General features: G+C 39.5%; 1 protein-coding gene across 4 annotated transcripts in view; it reads right to left on the bottom strand.

Annotated features, from left to right (window-relative positions):
• Ncapd3 (non-SMC condensin II complex subunit D3) overlaps positions 1-18,615 on the bottom strand; it is a 173,818-nt gene that overhangs the window by 32,956 nt on the left and 122,247 nt on the right. For all 4 annotated transcript variants that reach the window (XM_045145067.1, XM_045145064.1, XM_045145065.1 and 1 more), the window contains 5 exons: positions 16,751-16,858; positions 12,087-12,201; positions 11,892-11,999; positions 10,499-10,737; positions 9,541-9,620 (listed from right to left, as the gene is read on the bottom strand). In XM_045145067.1, the coding sequence (XP_045001002.1) occupies positions 9,541-9,620; positions 10,499-10,737; positions 11,892-11,999; positions 12,087-12,201; positions 16,751-16,858 (650 nt within the window). The remainder of the gene's footprint in view (positions 1-9,540; positions 9,621-10,498; positions 10,738-11,891; positions 12,000-12,086; positions 12,202-16,750; positions 16,859-18,615) is intronic.

Here is an 18,615-nt window from a genome sequence, read left to right as displayed (position 1 = left end):
GTCTTTTTAAGTTCTTTGCATATTCTGGATATTAATTCTCTGTCAGGTGAATAGCTGGCATAGATTTTCTCCCATTCTGTAGGTTACAGCTTTGCTGTATTCAGTGTCCTTTATTGTACCAAAGCTTTGTAATTTCAAGAAGTCCCAGTTGTTGATTAGTGGCTTTATTTCCTGAGCAACTGGGGTTATATTCAGGAAGTTGCCTGTGCTAATATGTTGAAGGATTTCCTTTACTTTTTCCTCTAGCATTTTCAGAGTTTCAGGTATGATATGAAAATCCATTTGGACTTAATTTTCTGCAGGGAGAGAGTTAAGTATCCTTCTACTTATAGGTACACAATTTTCCCAGCACCATTTGTTAAAGAGGCTGTCAATTCTCCAATGAGTATTTTTGGCAAAGATCAGGTGGTTGTAGCTGCCTGGACTTATACTAGTCCTCTATTCTGTTCCACTGGTCTGTATTCTGTTTTTGTACCAATATCATGCTGTTTTTGTTTCTATGGTTCTGTAATGTAGGTTAAAATCAGGTATGGCAATACCACCAGCCTTATTTTTGCTGCTCAAAATTGTATTGGCTATTTGAGGTTTTTGTGTTTCCAAATGAATTTTAGGATTATTTTTCCTGTTTCCATGAAGAATGCCATGGGAATTTGGATGGGGACTGGTTTTCATTGTAGACATCCTTCACTTCCTTGGTTAGGTTTATTCCAACGTTCTTTATTTATTCTGTTGCAAGTGTGAATGGGGGTGGTTCTCTGATTTCAACCTCTGCATGTTTGTTGTTAGCATATAGGAAAACTACTGATTTCTGTATGTTTATTTTGTATCCTACTACATAGCTGTAAGTATCAGCTCTAACAGTTCACTGGTAGAATTTTAGGGTCCTTTATGTATAGAATCATATCATCTACAAATAATGGCAGCTTGATCTCTTCCTTTCCAATGTGTCCGTTTTATGTGTGTCTCTTCCCTTACTGCTACGCTAAGACTTCCAGTACTACATTTTTAACAAGTGAGGACAGTGGACACCCTTGTCTTGTTCTTGATTTTAGTGAAAAAGCTTCAAGTTTTTCTCTATTTAATAGTATGTTAGCTATAGGTTTGTCATAAATGGCCTTTATTATGTTGAGTTATATTCCTTCTGTTCTGTTTCGGTAGGGCTTTTAACCATGAGGATGTTGGATTTTGTCAAATGCCTGTTCTGCATCTAATGAGATGATAATGTGATTTTGGTCCCTCAGTCCATTTATATAGTATATTCTATTTATCAGTTTGTATATGTTGAACCATTACTGCATTTCTGGAAAAAGCCTCCTTGGTCAGTATGAATGATCTTTCTAATATATACTTGGATGCTGTTTGCCAGTATTTTGTTGACAATTGTTATATCTGTGTTCATGAGGGCAACTGGTCTGTAATTGTCTTTTTTTTTGTTCAGTCTTTGTCTGGTTTTGGTATCATAGTGATACTGTGGTTGATAAAAGGAGTTTGGTAGGATTCCTTCCTTTTTTATTTTATGGAAAAGTTTGAGAATCATTGGTACTAGTTCTTCCATGAAGATCTGGTAAAATTTACCAGTGAATCCATTTGGGCCTGGACTTATATTAGTTGGGTGATTTTCTTTTCTTTTTTTTTTTTTTAATTTTTTTTTTGTTCACTTTTTATTTATTTATTTGAGAGCGACAGACACAGAGAGAAAGACAGATAGAGGGAGAGAGAGAGAATGGGCGCACCAGGGCTTCCAGCCACTGCAAACGAACTCCAGACGCATGCGCCCCCTTGTGCATCTGGCTAACGTGGGACCTGGGGAACTGAGCCTCGAACCGGGGTCCTTAGGCTTCACAGGCAAGCGCTTAACCGCTAAGCCATCTCTCCAGCCCAGTTGGGTGATTTTCTTTATAACTCCTTGGATCTCCATACTTGTTATAGGATCTTTGAACTGATGAATCTCATATTGATTTAATTTGGTAGGTCATAGATATCAAGGAAATCAACTATTTCTTTCAAATTTTCAAACTTAGTGGAGTATGTGTACTTATGTCCCTATGATTTTTTTGAATATCTCTGGTATCTGTTGTAATGGTACCTTTTTCATCTTTAATTTTATTAATTTGTGTCTCTTCTCTCATTTCATTGATTCTTTGGATTTTTCTTTTGTTTCTATTTCATTAATTTCTGCCTTAATCTTTATTACTTCTTCCCATCTACTCCTTTATTGGTTTGCCTTTTCCTTCTTTTTCCAAGGCCTTAAGGTGAAGCATTAAAATGTTAGCAACCTTTCTAATTTTCTAATTTAGGCACTTAAAGCTATAAACTTTCCCTTAGAACTGCCTTCACTGTCTCACAAAGGTTTTGGTATATTGTGTTGTCATAATCATTTGATACTATGAATTTTCTGATTTCCTTCTTGATTTCTTCATGGACCCATTAATCATTTAGTAGTACATTGTTTAGTTCCAGGTTTTTGTGTATGCTTTATAGCTTTTCTTTTATTGCTATTAATTTGTTGTTTAACCCCATTGTGATCAGTAGAGTGCTAGGAATTATTGCATTTTTCCTATATTTGTTAAGATTTGCTTTGTGTCCTAATATATGGTCAATTTTAAAAAATGTTCCCTGTGCTGCTGAAAGGAATGTGTATTCTGCAGCATTTGTGTGAAATGTTCTATATGTATCTGTTAGGTCCATTTGTTCTATGATCTCATTTAATCCAGATGCATCTCTATTTATTTTTTGCCAGGATGACCTGTGAATAGATGAGAGTGGAGTATTGAAGTCAGCTTCTATAACTGTATTTGGTGTTATCTGTGACCTTAAGTCTGGTGGCATTTGTTTGATCAAACTGGGAGCCCCATGTTAGATGCATATATGTTTAGAATTATAATGTCCTTCTGTTTCTTTAATCATAATGTTTCCTTAATCATAATGAAGTGACCTTCTTTATCTTTTCAAACTAATAATTGGTTTGATGTCTACCCTATCAGATATTAGTACAGGGACACCTGCTTGTTTTCTATGCGCATTTGCTTGAAACACCAGTTTCCCACCTTTTACCCTGTTGCAGTCCGGTTCACATTGCTGGTAGAAATCACCTAACCAAGAGTAGCTTCTGGGAAAAAGAGGTTTATTTTGGCTTACAGGCTCGAGGGGAAGCTTCACGATGGCAGGGGAGAACGATGGCATGAGCAGAGGGTGGACATCACCCCCTGGCCAACATAAGGTGGACCACAGCAACAGGAAGGTGTGCCAAACACTGGCATGGGGAAACTGGTTATAAAGCCCATAAGCCCGCCCCCAACAATACACTCCCTTCAGGAGGCATTAATTCCCAAATATCCATCAGCTGGGGAGCTAGCATTCAGAACACCTAGGTTTATGGGGGACACCTGAATCAAACCACCACATTCCGCCCCTGGCCCCCATAAACTGATATCCATGCATGATGTATTCAGTCTAACTTTAAAAGTCCCCATAGTTTTTTTTATCAATCTCAATGATGTTCATACATCCCCATAGTTCAAGATCTTTTAACTGAGCCATAATACCAAAATATAACCTCAAAAAACCCATAATGGCACAGAATAAATATTCACACTGCAAAAGATGGCATTGGGCATAGCAAAGAAACATTCAACCAATACAAGATTTAAAACAACCAGGGCAAATATCAAACTCTGTAGCTTCAAGTCCAGCAACTCTAGCCAGTGACAAATCTTGAAGTCTGATAATTCTAACCAGCAACAAGTCTCTGGCATTCCAATTCCGCCCCTTCAGCTAGGCTACTCACAGTCCTGGAAAACTTCATCGGGGCCGGCAGCTCCTCGGCAGCCATCTCATGGTCCCAGCATCTCCACTGGGTCTCTACTGCAAGCCACGGTTCATCCTCATGGCTCCATGGGATCTCTATGCAGGCAACCAACAAACCTGCTTCACACTGCCCATGGCCATTTCCAAAACACAAGACCGTGTTGCAAACTCAATGACCGTCTTTCCAGCATTTCTTATACTCCACAATACCAGGTAGGGTGCCAATTTGTTAATCCAGGGGGGATTAAAGCAGACCTTGAAGAACAGGACTCCTTGAGCACTCAGGCTCCTTCAAAGGAGTCTACATTCTTCTTGTTGCCCCAGCGCAGGTCAGCTAGCCCAGTCTCATAGGTTGTAATCTCTCTCTCAGTTGCAGCTGAACAGGCAACAGTTCACCCAAAGATTTTTCTTTCTGTGCCATATCCCTCTGCACACACCAGTTCATTTCTACACAAAGCAACCCTGCACAACTTCTCAGGACACGGGCATAAGAGCAAGCTTCTCACACAAACTGCTAGCCCAGTCCAAGCAAAGCTCTTTCTCACCCTCATAAGCCAAACCTCACAGTCCATAGTTCTTACTGCCTTCAGGTCTTTCAGCTCTGACCAGAATAGTCCTTCAAGCTGTACTTACAGCACTGCAAGACATCTCTTAGGCCAAAGTTTCAACTCCTTCCACCTTCCTCTTGAAAATCAGCTTCAAAAGGCCGAAGCCACACAGTCAGGTGTCTAGCAGCAACCCCACTCCTGGCACCACTTTACTGTTGCAGTTCGGTTCACATTGCTGGTAGAAATCACCTAACCAAGAGTAGCTTCTGGGAAAAAGAGGTTTATTTTGGCTTACAGGCTCGAGGGGAAGCTTCACGATGGCAGGGGAGAACGATGGCATGAGCAGAGGGTGGACATCACCCCCTGGCCAACATAAGGTGGACCACAGCAACAGGAAGGTGTGCCAAACACTGGCATGGGGAAACTGGCTATAAAGCCCATAAGCCCGCCCCCAACAATACACTCCCTTCAGGAGGCATTAATTCCCAAATATCCATCAGCTGGGGAGCTAGCATTCAGAACACCTAGGTTTATGGGGGACACCTGAATCAAACCACCACATACCCTAAGATAGTGTCCTCCTTCTGTGGAAAGATGAATTTCTTGGAGGTGACAAATAGGTGACATCTGTGCCTTTGGGTGGGAGATACTATTGAAAGGTGTGTATTTATTCTTGCCATTCTTCTTATTTTGCACTTCTTCCTGTTTTTCCTTTACTCTCTTGTATTAATTAGTATTTGAGTGTGGTTTATTTTTTTCCTGGTTCCTTATGTGTGGGCCTTTCTTTGTCTTCCACATGGAAAATTCTTTCAAGCATTTTCTGTAGAGTTGGTTTAGTGTTCATATATTCCTTTAGCCTGCTTTTATTGTACAATATCCTTATTTTTTGTGTCTATTTGGATGGATAGTTTTGCAAGATAAAGTAACCTTGGCTGACCGTTGTTGTCTTTCAGAACTTGGAACACATCATTCTAAAGCCCTTCTGACTTTTAAAGTTTGTGTTGAGTAATCTGCCATGAGCCTGGTGGGCTTGCTTTGTATGTGACTTGATTTTTCTAAGTGTTTTCAGTATATTTTCCATTGTTTGTGTGTTTTGTAGTTAAATTATAATATGCCAGTGAGAGGTTCTTTCCTGATTTTGTCTGGTTGGCATTTTGTAGGCTTCGTGTATATTATGGCTTCCTGTTGGCATTTTATAGGCTTCCTGTACATTACAGCATCACTTTCCCAACTTGGGGTAGTTTTCTTCTACAGTTTTGTTGAAAATACCTGTTATACCTTTGGAGTGAAATTCTCCTTCTATTCTGCCCTGAATTCTTATGTTTGACCTCTTCATAGTATCCCAAATGTCTTTAAGTTCTCATTCATGCCTTCTCATTAGTTTGTCCTCTTTGTTGGACTGTATTCAATTTGCCACCTGCTATTCTAAACTATGTAAACTATTCTGTCCTCTCCTTGATCCATTCTACTGGTGACACTTTCTACTTAGTTTTATTTTATTTTTATTGACAATTTCCATAATTGTGAACAATATCCCATGGTAATTCCCTCTCTCTCCCTACTTTCCCCTTTGAAACTCTACTCTCCTTCATATCCCTTCCCCCTCTCAATCAGTCTTCTCTCTTTCATTTTGATGTCATGATCTTTTCTTCCTATTATGATGGTCTTGTGTAGGTAGTGTCAGGAACTGTGAGGATTCCAACTGAGCCTTGGAAGGTGTGATAGAAATGTTTCAGTGCTGAGCATTCCTCTGTTACTTCTCAGCACCATGATTCTTCTGAGTCATTGCAAGGTGACTGCCATCTGAAAACAGAAGTTTCTCTAACCAAAGTGAGAGTAGCATTAATTAATACATGGGTATGAACATTAAGAGAAGTACTTACAGGGCAGTTTGGTGAGCATATTATGTACAACTAGTCAGACACCAACAGACATTACACCCCTAGGGCTCATGACTACCCCCGCTGTAGTTTTTCAGTATCAGGCACTTATTCCCTCCCTTGGAGCAGGCCTCCAGTCCAATGAGAGAGTGGTTGATTTCCCCAATAACAGACATACCAATATTTTTTACCCCTTAGCTCATCTGGCCTAGCTGGCCACATTTAAGGCTTGCAGTATTCACTGTTGAGTATCTCCACTGGTGATTTCTCTCTCTCCCATGGAACAGCATACAACATAGCTTTTTTCCAGCTCAGCTCCAGCAGAATTTCTCTGTGACCTAGCAGCCCAAGTATGTGGAGTCTTCAGCAATAGGGTCTTACCATCTATTCCTGGTGGGAAACCAAGAGTTTTGGGAGTAGCCTGTAATGTTTTTTTTGGGTGGAGGGGGCATCAGTGACCTCCTTGGCCAACAACTCTTGGAAGGTTATCCAATCCCTGGCACTCAAAATTTTCTAGTAACCATCTATGGCTTTTGGGTGCTCAATTGTTCAAACAGTATGTTTCTATATGACTTATTCATACCCTCTTAGATTTTGATTAGCCCTTCCCCCCCACCTATCCTTTATTCTACCTCTCCCACTGACCTCAATTAGGCCTTTCCACCCCCATTAATCTGTTCTTCTACTTACATATATACAATACCACCCTGTTATGCTCCCCGCCTTTTCTATTCCCTTTATATCTCCTTTCTAGCTTACTGGACTTTGCTACTAAGTTTTATTCCAACTCACATATAAGTCCAATCATTTGTAACTAGGATCCATGTATGACAGAGAACGTGTGATGTTTGGCTTTCTGGGCTTGGGCTATTTCACCAAATATAATCCTTTCCAGATATATCCATTTTCCTGTAAATCTCATTTTTCTTTACCACTGAGCACAATGCCATTGTGTAAATATGCCACATCTTCATTATCCACTCATCAGCTGAGGGACATCTAGGCTTGTTTCATTTTCTAGCTATTTTGAATAGAGAGGCAATAAACGCGAAACACTTTTTTCTACCATGGCATACCCAAAAGTCATAGATTACTAGCAAATTTTCTGTGCCGGGGATTAGATATCTTCCAGTGAATTGTCTGCTAGGGAGGTCCCTGATGTCTCCCCAAACATTACAGATCATTGCGGAGGCCCTTGTTTTCTCACCACGCATAGATGGTAAACTCCTACTGCTGAAGACTCCACATACTTGGGCTACAAGGTCCAACAGTCCAGAGAAATCTTTCTGAAGCTGAGCTGAAAACCTCCTCCATGTAGACCAGCTGACAGAAAGCTGGAAAAAGCCACGCTGCATGCTATTCCATGGGAGAGAGAGAAATCATCAGTGTAGATAAATAGCAGTGGACACTTCAAGCCTTAAATTTGGCCACCCAGCCAAATGAGCTGACGGGTACAACAGTGGCATGTTTGCTATGGGGGAAACCAACTGCTCTCTAATTGAACTGGAGGATGACTCCATGAGAAGGAATGCATGCCCGATACTGAAAACCCACGGCAAGGAGAGTCATGAGCCCTAGGGGTATAACGTCTGCTGGTGTCAAGCTAAATGTATATACTATGCTCACCAAACTGCCTAGTAAGCACTTTTCTTAATGTTCCTACCCATATATTAATGCTACACCCCCTTTTGGTTAGAGAAGCTTCTCTTTTCAGATGGTAGTGACATTGGAATGACTCAGAAGGCACCACAGTGTTGAGAAACATTTCTATAACATCTTCCAAGGCTTAGGGTCCACCGTGAAAGAGGTGGCAGAAAAAATGTAAGAGCCAAAATAGGGTAGGACTCCTTACAACGTGCTCCTCCAGACACAAAATGGCCTGGCTATCCATGACCTCGCAGTATGCAACACTATCTACACAAGGCCATCATAATAGGAGGAAAAGATGATACTACAATAAAAGATAGACTGAGAGGAGAGGGATGGAGAGTGGATTTGCAAAGGAGAAAGTAAGGGAGGGAATTACCATGGTTTATTGTCTATAGTTATGGAACTTGTCAATAAAATAAAAATAAATAAAAATACATTAGTTTCTATGGATTTTTAAAATCAATAAGTAAAAGATATAAATTGTAAATATTTATGTGGTACCACATGTACATACTTATAAGATATATGAATCAGGTCAAACATATCTAATTGCCTATTTTTAACATGCTCACATAGGATCTAACAAAAGATTGGTTAAATAGTGAATCGTGCATTGTAGGGTCATCTCCTGGAAGCATTCTAAGCATTTTGCCTGCATAAGATGTGGAAAGCTGGCCATAAGAAACAGTGTCAGGGAGCACACAGAAGATAGGAGGAAGTGGCAGGGCCAGCATCCCTTCCCAATTATATAAAAAAGAAGAAAAACTGACAGCCCTAGCCTTTTGCTTCAGGTTAGACAATATTAATTACAATGTAACTTTCTACTATTATGTGAAATTGTCCTACATTGAAAATTATGCCCAAAGAAAATGATCAGAAATTCTTCCAGTAGAACAGATTAAATTACTGGTGACCATATTTAGAACCAGGAGGCACCATTATTATAGGCTATTTATAGTAAATGATCTCAGTAACGACTTTCCCCATGAATGCCATGGCATTCAACATTCAGTTTTCCAAATGCAGACCTGCTTGAAAAATAATTACCTATACAACATAATCTGGGGTAGCAAATTCTATCAGGCCATTTCTCAACTCCTTTAAAGCACATCTTTACACAATGATACAAAGATGGGAATTAACATGGCAAAGGAACAACCTTCCCTTTTAATTCTCAAAACATTAATTTTCATGTAGCCTTGCAATTGGCATATTGTATTTCACACTGTGGAATTAATTATTAACTCCTAAACTTCCTTCCTGATACTTTATGCACTTGAGAGTAGGATCTCTATCAAAATTAACCTGTTGTTCCTTTAGAAATCAAGCAACATAATTAAGACTGGCTTCCATCCTAGATGAATGGTGAACAGCACATACTATTCTTTAGGAAGAGCAAACAATTAACAAATGTACTCAACTGCTGAGATTATTTAGTGATGAATCTGGTCAGGATTGATTATGTTTTGCTTTTAGCAAATGTGTAGGACACATTATATATAATTTAGTATTTTACATAATTTGTAACTTTTCTAGTAGTAGCTAAAAGTTCACTAAATCTCAACTCTAGACCAATGTGAAAGAAAAGAGAAAGACAATGCTTATCAGACTTTAAGTAAACTGCTGGGCTGTAGGATGTGAGGGAAAAGACTTACTTGGCAATGTCAGGATGTGGATCCACCAGAGTACCAACAAATCGAAAGAACAGAGAGCCCTTCCATTTCACAAACTCTTCCTGCATAGAAATAAATCAGCAGATTTCAGGATGAATTTTAATACAAACATCTGATGCACCTAATCAAACAGCTACTTGTCAATGTTTCTTTGTGGCATCACACCTGCTAGCTACTGATCTGTTGGGACACAAGAGATTATTTGGATTCCACTCACTTCCCAATCTTCTTGAAAACAAACATCATTTGTTAGTTCAAGGAAATGTGAAAGAAAATGTGGGTAAAAACATTCACATTCTTCTATATAAGGAAAATGACAAAAAGTATAAAGCCACTGGTGCCTTTGTCAAGTACATAGGCCATGAAAGAAGAACATGAACATAACCATAGATTACTAGTATTAACTATTATTAGTAAATAGTGAGGAATTATTTTTCTTATCATCAGTTAACCATATGTTCTCCATGTATGTGGAAACATGTTATACACAGCTCTACCGTTCAATACATTCTTACAACGGAAATAGCTTACTAGTCTCTCAGAGCAGTATGTGAAATTGCCCAACACAAATATTATGATCCACATTTACAAAGGAAAGTTTAAGACTGAAAAACATGGACTTGTTTAAGAACAAGAAGAATAACAGAACTAGAACTGGAACTACTTGTCACTGATGTATTTTCCTCTACACAGTATCTATTTGTAAAAGTAGAGCTCTGCCAATTTATTTATTCAGGATGTGTGAATCAATGTCCCACATGAATATTTGCAGTTGAAGATCTGTTTACAAGGCTATACTGAATATCAGAAGAGCAATACTCCAATTACTTTTAGATTCTAACACAAAGCAAGAACATTTCTAATTGCTAGCTGAATATTTCCTGAAACCAGAAGCATGACAGAGAAGAAAAAGAGTAGGTAGTTTAATTCTCTTATATACCTGCAAGAGGTTTGTAAGCAAGAGGAGTGTCTGCTTTCGGATAAACGGGTCTGAATCCTTCAGACAAACGGAGATATTTGGAACATACTTGTCCACCATGACAGTGTACCGGATACAAAGGTCACACATCACAACGATAACATTGTTGCGGACAGCCACATCTTCACAAACCTCGAGTTCTCGCACAAAAGCTGGGATGCTGTTCTTTGCAAGATCCTCATGCTGTAAACACAGTTTACCTGCCATAGAACAGGGGGAAGATGTCTGGGTTCTATTTTCTGGGTTTTATAAAAGTATGCCCACCACCATAAGCAACAAACAAACAAAAAAAAAAAGGAAAAATGAGGCAGACAAAGCAATCTTAAATATTGTAAACTTCAACAAAACAAAACAAAACTCCATAAGAGGTTTCATGAGATGAATCCCATGGACTACTCCTTTACCTTCAGAAAAATCACCTTTCTTTTAAAGTCAACATCTGAATTCTGTAGTCATCTGGAAAATGACTGATCAAGCTAGATAGATAGATGAAGCACTTGACTTCTGATTATATATATCCTCTAAATGCCTTTTATCCAATTGGATATATGAGCTATATATGTTCCCTTATTTATTTTCATGGCCAGAGGAATGCTGATGAACTTTATTCACTGTGTTTGTTTTGTGACCTCTGGAATATTTTGTTCTTATTTGGAATCCTTAGGTGTCTTGAAAATAAGTTTTATCTACTACAAAACATACAAGTGCTTTAAAGAAATGAGATCCAAATTATAGCCAGAGGTCAGTATTTTCAGGATTAATGACTTGAATTCATGGAGGCAAATCCTTATCGCTCATCTATCAGCTCTGGAAAGCATTAAAGAAAAATCTCCTTTTATAACATTACTTTTCCCATTACCAAAATTTTGTGTGGCATGTAATACAGTTCTTGATAAAGAGTTTTCATGGAGCTATACTGTGAATATGGAAAATTAGAATAGGTTATCATTGTAATTAATTAGCAAAGCTCTATTGAAAACTAAATCCTCCCTATAGAGTTTGAGTCGAAATGTCACAGGCTCATGGGATTAAACATTTGGTCCCAAGCTGACTGTGCTATTTTAGGAGGTTGTAGAACCTTTGGGGCTGGCTGGAGGCATCATCACTGCTGGTGGGCTACACTCTCTAAACCCTAAACCAAAAATAAACCTCCCACAAGTTATCTCAGTCAGGCATTTGGTCAAAGTAACACACAAAGTTATAGTCTCAAGGGTGTTTACGTTCAAATTCTCTCTTATAATCACAAAGGTTGGAGTAGCCTCAGTCTCAACACATTATTGAAGCTAAGATTACGTAAGACAAAAGCAGCAGAGAACAGACTACATGAGCCACATTCCCCACTGGGCATCCTTACCTAAGGTGATGATGGCATGTGCTCTAATCACAGATGGCATGGCAGAGCCTCTGACCTGGGAGGGAGGCTGACTGGCTGGGGCATCAGTAGTCTCTTGAGATGATGGTACTGCAAGGATGAGAAAAGGGTTTACTGGCAGCACTTAGCAGTTAACAGCCTTAGGACAACATGGCAGAGGGTCTTCCAGGGTCTTACAGTGATCTCCGTCAGTAGAAGAAGCCAGAATGGACTGAATCAGAAGGAAGACTCGCTTCTCTACTATGGCTGGACACAGCTGGGCTATATCTCCTATGGTAAAAATGTACTTCACCTGCACAGAGAATGGGTTTTGCAGTAAAAATAAGGCAAAAAGAAAAAATTAACTCTAGATAGAATAATAATGTAACATGTCAAGAGACTAATTCTTTTGTCTTATAAATTACAAAAACTGTACTATATTTTTCAGAAAAATGCATGGCCATTATAATAATTCAGTTGCTACTAAATGAAATCAAACCAAAATTAGGATGGTCATATAATTTTATCATCTAAATCCAGACACTTTTGTGAATACCTCAGGTTGTTGTGACAGCTAGTATAGACTAGGATAGTTGGTAATCTAAATGTAGAATCATCTGCCTTGAATCTCACCATTAAAAAATATAACCTTTTTTTTTTTTTTTTTTTTTGCCAGGCATGGTTGTGCATGCCTTTAATCCCAGCACTTGGGAGGCAGAAGTAGGAGGATTTCCATGAGTTCAAGGGCAACCTGAGACTACAGAGTGATTTCCAGGTCAGCCTGAGCTAGAGTGAGACCCTACCTTGAAAAAATATATACATATCTGTGCTGTTTGCAAAAGTTCTGATGAGGGTTGGAGAGATGGCTTAGCGGTTAAGCGCTTGCCTGTGAAGCCTAAGGACCCCGGTTCGAGGCTCGACTCCCCAGGACCCGCGTTAGCCAGATGCACAAGGGCACATGCATCTTCGTTTGCAGTGGCTGGAGGCCCTGGCGTGCCCATTCTCTCTCCCTCTCTCTATCTGCCTCTTTCTGTCCCTCTTCCTCTCTCTCAAATAAATAAACAAAAATAACAAAAAAAAAAAAAAAAAAAAAAGCTCTGATGACTACATCTGTCATCTTGGATACAACTTATTTTATTAACAGTGAAGTCCAAGGATAAAGAATAGGGAAGAAGTTAGAATCTAGCTCAGAGGTATAAATCGCTTGTCTATCATAGGACAGTTGAGGCCCTTGGTTTGATGGCCAGCACTGCAAGCTAATATTTTTTAAAAAAAATAATACATCTATCTTGCACTGTGAGGCACATTTCCAAATTGTCTACTATTAGACTGTCTACTATTTAGACTCCTACCTAGAACATATGCAGGACCTGCTTCCTCATACTCACAGTCATTATAACCTATATTTCAAGATGGCATTCAACATAATAAAAAAAAAAAATTCTTTAACTCAAAGATGAAGAGTATCATAAAATACTAAAATACCAAGTAAAAGATTATAAAATACAGTTATTTAAGTTTGTAGTCCCAGCTACTTTGGGGGTAAGGTGAGACAAGTGGATCACATGGGCCCAGTTCAAGAAACACTTACACAATATAGCAAGACTCTGTCTCAAACACAGAAAACAAAAATACTTATTCTATAGTAAGAAAGCCAATAGCATATGTATTTGAGTTGTAAAAATCCAGTACATAAAGTAGAATCTTAGTAGATTACAGAAATATTCAAACTCTAAGTGCAAAATTAAATAGTATGCGTGGGGTAAAACTTTTTTCCATGTTTCTCTGAAGACAGAGATTTTGGTGACATACTTACTTAATAGGTGTAAAACAACAACAAAAAATATTACGGGGAAAAATCATGGGTCATAATAAGCATTTTTCTTAGCGAGGGTAGTGGCTCTGACCACACAATAAAGGATAAAAGTCAGATCCTTTGAAGCCCTGTACCAAGTTCATACTGCATAGCCTCTAGATTCCTGTAATGATGTTTGTGGACCAAATGTGTCCGGTAGAAAGACACAGACACAGTGGCCTGGTTTATAAGCACTAACAACTAAAACAACCAAGCTGGCAGAGCAGAAACAGAAAAGAAGTGCTTTACTACTTTAAAAATATGAAACAGCCAAGTTTGGTTAAATGATAGCTTGTAATGAAGGGCCTCAAAACAGCACATGAAGGCTAGAGAGGTGGCTTAGTGGTTAAGGTGCTTGCCTCAGAAGCCTAAGGACCCATGTTCAATTCTCCAGGTCCCATGTAAGCCAGATGCACAAAGAGATGCAAGTATGCAAGGCTGCAAATGCCCACAAGGTGGCACACACATCTGGAGTTTGACTACAGTGGCTAGAGGCTCTGGCACACCAATTCTGTCTCTCTCTCTCTCCCTCCCTCCCTCTCTCTCTCTCTCTCTCTCTCTCTCTCTCTCTCATAAAAACAAACAAAAAAAGCCCAATCTGTTGGGCTTGCTTCAACAAAAAGAGCAGATAACTATTTCCTTTACCAGTGTCAGGTGCTACAATCAGATTATCATTCATATGTTTGATCAAGAGCCCAAGGTTCCACTTATCCTCACAGGAGTTTGTTGCTCATATATCATTTCTGAAGAAGTGGTGTCACATAAGATAACCTGGCTCCTTTAAGGGCCATTTGTGTATGGAATTGTCAATCTCTTTTATTTTACACATTACAAAAGCTCAGTTCTATTGCCCAGTTCTATAGTCCAATACCCAAAAAGCTCAGAAAACATATTTTAAAAGTCAAATCAAAGGACTTATAATTTCTAGGTTTGATTCTACCAGTCTTACAACACATACTGTGTTTTTCCTGTTGGAATCTGGATTCTCAAAAGATCAAACTGGATAAAGTGTTTTACTATGTTTCTTGTACTGGCAAGATGATTACATTGGCATGAGGACCTAAGCTTGATCTCCAGAACACACATAAAAATGTCAGGAGTGGTGACTTGCACTGGATATCCCAGAACTGCGGAAGTAGAGACAGGCATATCCCTGGGGCTCATTGGCCAACTAGTCTGGCCTAACTGGCAAGCTCTAGGACAATGAGAGATTCTGTACCAAAATATTAGACAGCATTCCTGAAGACTACTACCCAAAACTGTTCTCTGCCACATACACATATACGCTCACATACACATGTACATCCACACACATGTACCTGCATGAACACACATACATGCTCACACACATACATCAAATATATGTATAAAAATTCTTCTAAAGGGCTGAGGAGATGGCTTAGCGGTTAAGATGCTTGCCTGCAAAGCCTAAGAATGCATGTTGGAATCTCCAGGTCCCATGCAGCCAGACACAGTGATGCAAGTGTGCAATGTTGCACATGCACACAAGGGGGTGCAAGCATCTCTCTCTCTCTCAAAAATAAAATTAAAAAAAATTCTTCTAAAAAGTTCAGCCATGAAACTCCAATTTCTTGTTAGTAGCATGTGAAATACACATTATAATATGAATCTTTAAAAAATCCCTGCTGCCTGGCATAGTGGCGTATACCTTTAATCCCAGAACTCAAGAGGATCGCTGTGAGTTCGAGGCCAGCCTGAGACTAATTCCAGGTCACCATGGGTTACAGAGAGACCCTACCTCTGCGGAAGAAAAAAAAAATCTGCTATGGGGTTAGGGAGAAAGTTCAATGAAAAAAACTCTTGCCGCATGAGCATGAAGACCTGAGTTCAGTTCCCAACACCCATGTTTTTAAAAGCCAGAAGTGGATGCACATGCTTTTATCTCTAAGCACTAATAGGAATGGAGACAGATGGCTCACTGAGGCTTGGTCAGCCAGTGTAACTGAAAAAAATGGTGTAGCTCCAGGTTCAGTGAGAGACCCTGATTCAAGGAGATAGGTGGAAGAGCAAGAGAAGAACATGTGACAGCCTCTTCAGGCCTCTGCACATCTGTGTAGGGGGCTTGTCCACCCATTATGTAGAAACATACTTATATCCTCATACCTCTTTAAAAAAAAAAATCCTGATATGCGGTACTCTAAGTCTGGACAAAAATAATTGGCTAGGGAGGCCATATGGCTTCGTGGGGAAGCTATGGTTGTTTTGTTAAATAAACATGGCACTTGTCAGAATGCCCTCTAAATAATTATGTTTATGCCCTATTAGTTTTGGTTAGAGAAGCTTCTTTTTTTTTTTTTTTTTTTTTTTAGCAGTGATCAGCATGGCTGCAGAGACTCCCTACTGGTCATAGTACTGAAAATGAGATACTGTTGAGTGTTCATTCCTAAATGGGACATTAGTATCATCTCCTCCAAGGTTCAAGGAACATCACAGAAAGAAAGGAAGAGCTAGAGAAAGGTGGTGGAATGGTGTTGAAGACTGACTTGGATCCAGGCTGTTTCTTGCACTCTTGATATCATAGCAGCTGTGATGAGTTCTGCATAAAACTGGGCACTTCAACATCCTGTCATGGGAGGGGGAGGGTCTCATGGAATCCCATCCCTATCTGAAGATTCATCCAGTTAGTGGTTGATGGAGAAGGGGGGAGACATTTTCTTCAGTGGTAGAGACACTGGTTAAATAAAACTGGTGGCCCATCTTTCTGTAAACAACCCGAGTTTGTTACAGTTGCTGAAGGCCCTGGTGTGCCCATTCTCTCAAATAAATAAATAAAAAGAAAAATAGGAATGTAGAAAAGGGTGAGTTGAAAAAGGAAGGGAGTGTGAGCAGGAAAAGAGGGTCAAAAGAACAGAGGTGAATATGATTCAAACACATCACATATGAGAATGTCATAATGAAACACATTAATTTATACTAACAAAAATATTTTTCAAATTCTAGTATGAAAAGGAAGGGGACAGAAGAGTAAGGAAAAACAGTTGCTCACCACCAGGTCTTCATCCATATTCCCTGCCCCATCCTCCTTCAGGAAGATGTTAGAGAGGTGCTGTTGGCAGGTAAAGAGCACATCCCCACACACCTGCTTCAGGAGTTCCTGCAGGAAGTCATAGGTTATTTCAGAAGGATGCCAGGCATCATACAGATGACCCACCAAACCCACGTTCTCAGAACCTCTGGAATCTTTAAGGGCATGGAAAACCAGAGCCATCACACCTGCACATCTTTCTCATGATTTATCCAAAATCATAATGATAGATTTGTAGCCAAATGACTAAGAAGTTTCAAATAGCAGGACATATTTGTCTACCTTTCTGTGTTTGCCCTAGAAGAACAAAAGGCAAAAATGTAGGAATACTCAGTTCCCTAATTCATAAAATATCTACAACAGCAGTGTCCCTCCACAAAAGAAAAAAATTTAATTCTCTTCAAAGATACAGGTAGAGAGTTAGTACTCTAACAACATTACACTTTAAAAAGACATAAAATAAGGACTTGTTGGGTTAGGCACGATGGGACATAACTATAATCCCAGCATTCAGAGGCAGGAGGATTCTGAGTACCAGCTCAGCCTGAATGAACACTATGTTTCAGGCCAGCCTGGTTGCACAGCTAGACACTGCCTCAAAAAAAAAAAAAAAATCACATACATACACACTTATAGTTATTTTATTTTTTATGTGTGTACTGTGCATGTGTGCCTGTGTTTATATGCACTAGGGGCACAATGTGCAAGGGCACATATGAATATGAGTACATGTGGGAGCCAGAGGCAGCACTGGGTGCCTTCCTCAATTGCTATCCACCACATTTTAAAAAAAATCTTTATTTATTTGTATGCATGTACACAATCTTTTGTATCTGGCTTTATATGGGCACTGGAGAACTGAGCCCAGGCAGACAGGCTTTGCAAGCAAGCACCTTTAACCACTGAGACATCTCCTCAGCCCCGTCTTATCATTATTATTATTATTATGACATAGTCTCTACATGAGTTTGAAGCCCACCATTTTGACTGGACTAGCTAGCCACTAAGCCCCAGGAATCCTCCTTTCTCCATCTCCCAGTACTGGGATTTACAGGCATGTGCCACCATGCCCAGTTGGGTGCTGGGAATCTCAGGCTTGTACAGTAAGCACCTTACCAACAAAGTCATCTTGCTAGCCCCAGTTGTTATTCTTGTTTTTTTTTTTTTAAATTTTTTATTTATTTATTTGAGAGCGACAGACACAGAGAGAAAGACAGATAGAGGGAGAGAGAGAGAATGGGTGCGCCAGGGCTTCCAGCCACTGCAAACGAACTCCAGACGCATGCGCCCCCTTGTGCATCTGGCTAGCATGGGACCTGGGGAACCGAGCCTTGAACCAGGGTCCTTAGGCTTCACAGGCAAGCGCTTAACCGCTAAGGCATCTCTCCAGCTCACAGTTGTTATTCTTTAAAATGTATTTATTCAGGACAAGTTTTAGTGTCTGTTACAGATTACACTAACTTTCAGGAGCCGTTGCTAGTGTACAGTATCTTACTGATCTAACTGCACCTCTGTGTCAATAAATAAAATAAACATAAGTCCAGAGCTCTTTCCTCTGAAAAACTTTCACTTTAAGGAAAACTGTGTTACACTGAATTTTTCCCCATGTGTTTCTCCACATAATACATAGGAACCTTAACAAAAGACTGCCAGCTATTATATAGTGCCAAGTGGTACCAGAGCAACATAGCAACAGGGTATCATATTAGTGTTTGTCAAACTGTAGAAAACCACTATGATGAAAAATTATTTTTAGTCTCATATAGCCTAGAGTTTTTCGAAACTACTGCCTTCTTTACTCAGAACCATATGCTTTATACTAAGAG

This window comes from Jaculus jaculus, chromosome 3 (genome assembly GCF_020740685.1).
Source record: "Jaculus jaculus isolate mJacJac1 chromosome 3, mJacJac1.mat.Y.cur, whole genome shotgun sequence".
Taxonomy (NCBI): domain Eukaryota; kingdom Metazoa; phylum Chordata; class Mammalia; order Rodentia; family Dipodidae; genus Jaculus; species Jaculus jaculus.
This window is presented reverse-complemented; position numbering and strand designations above follow the sequence as displayed.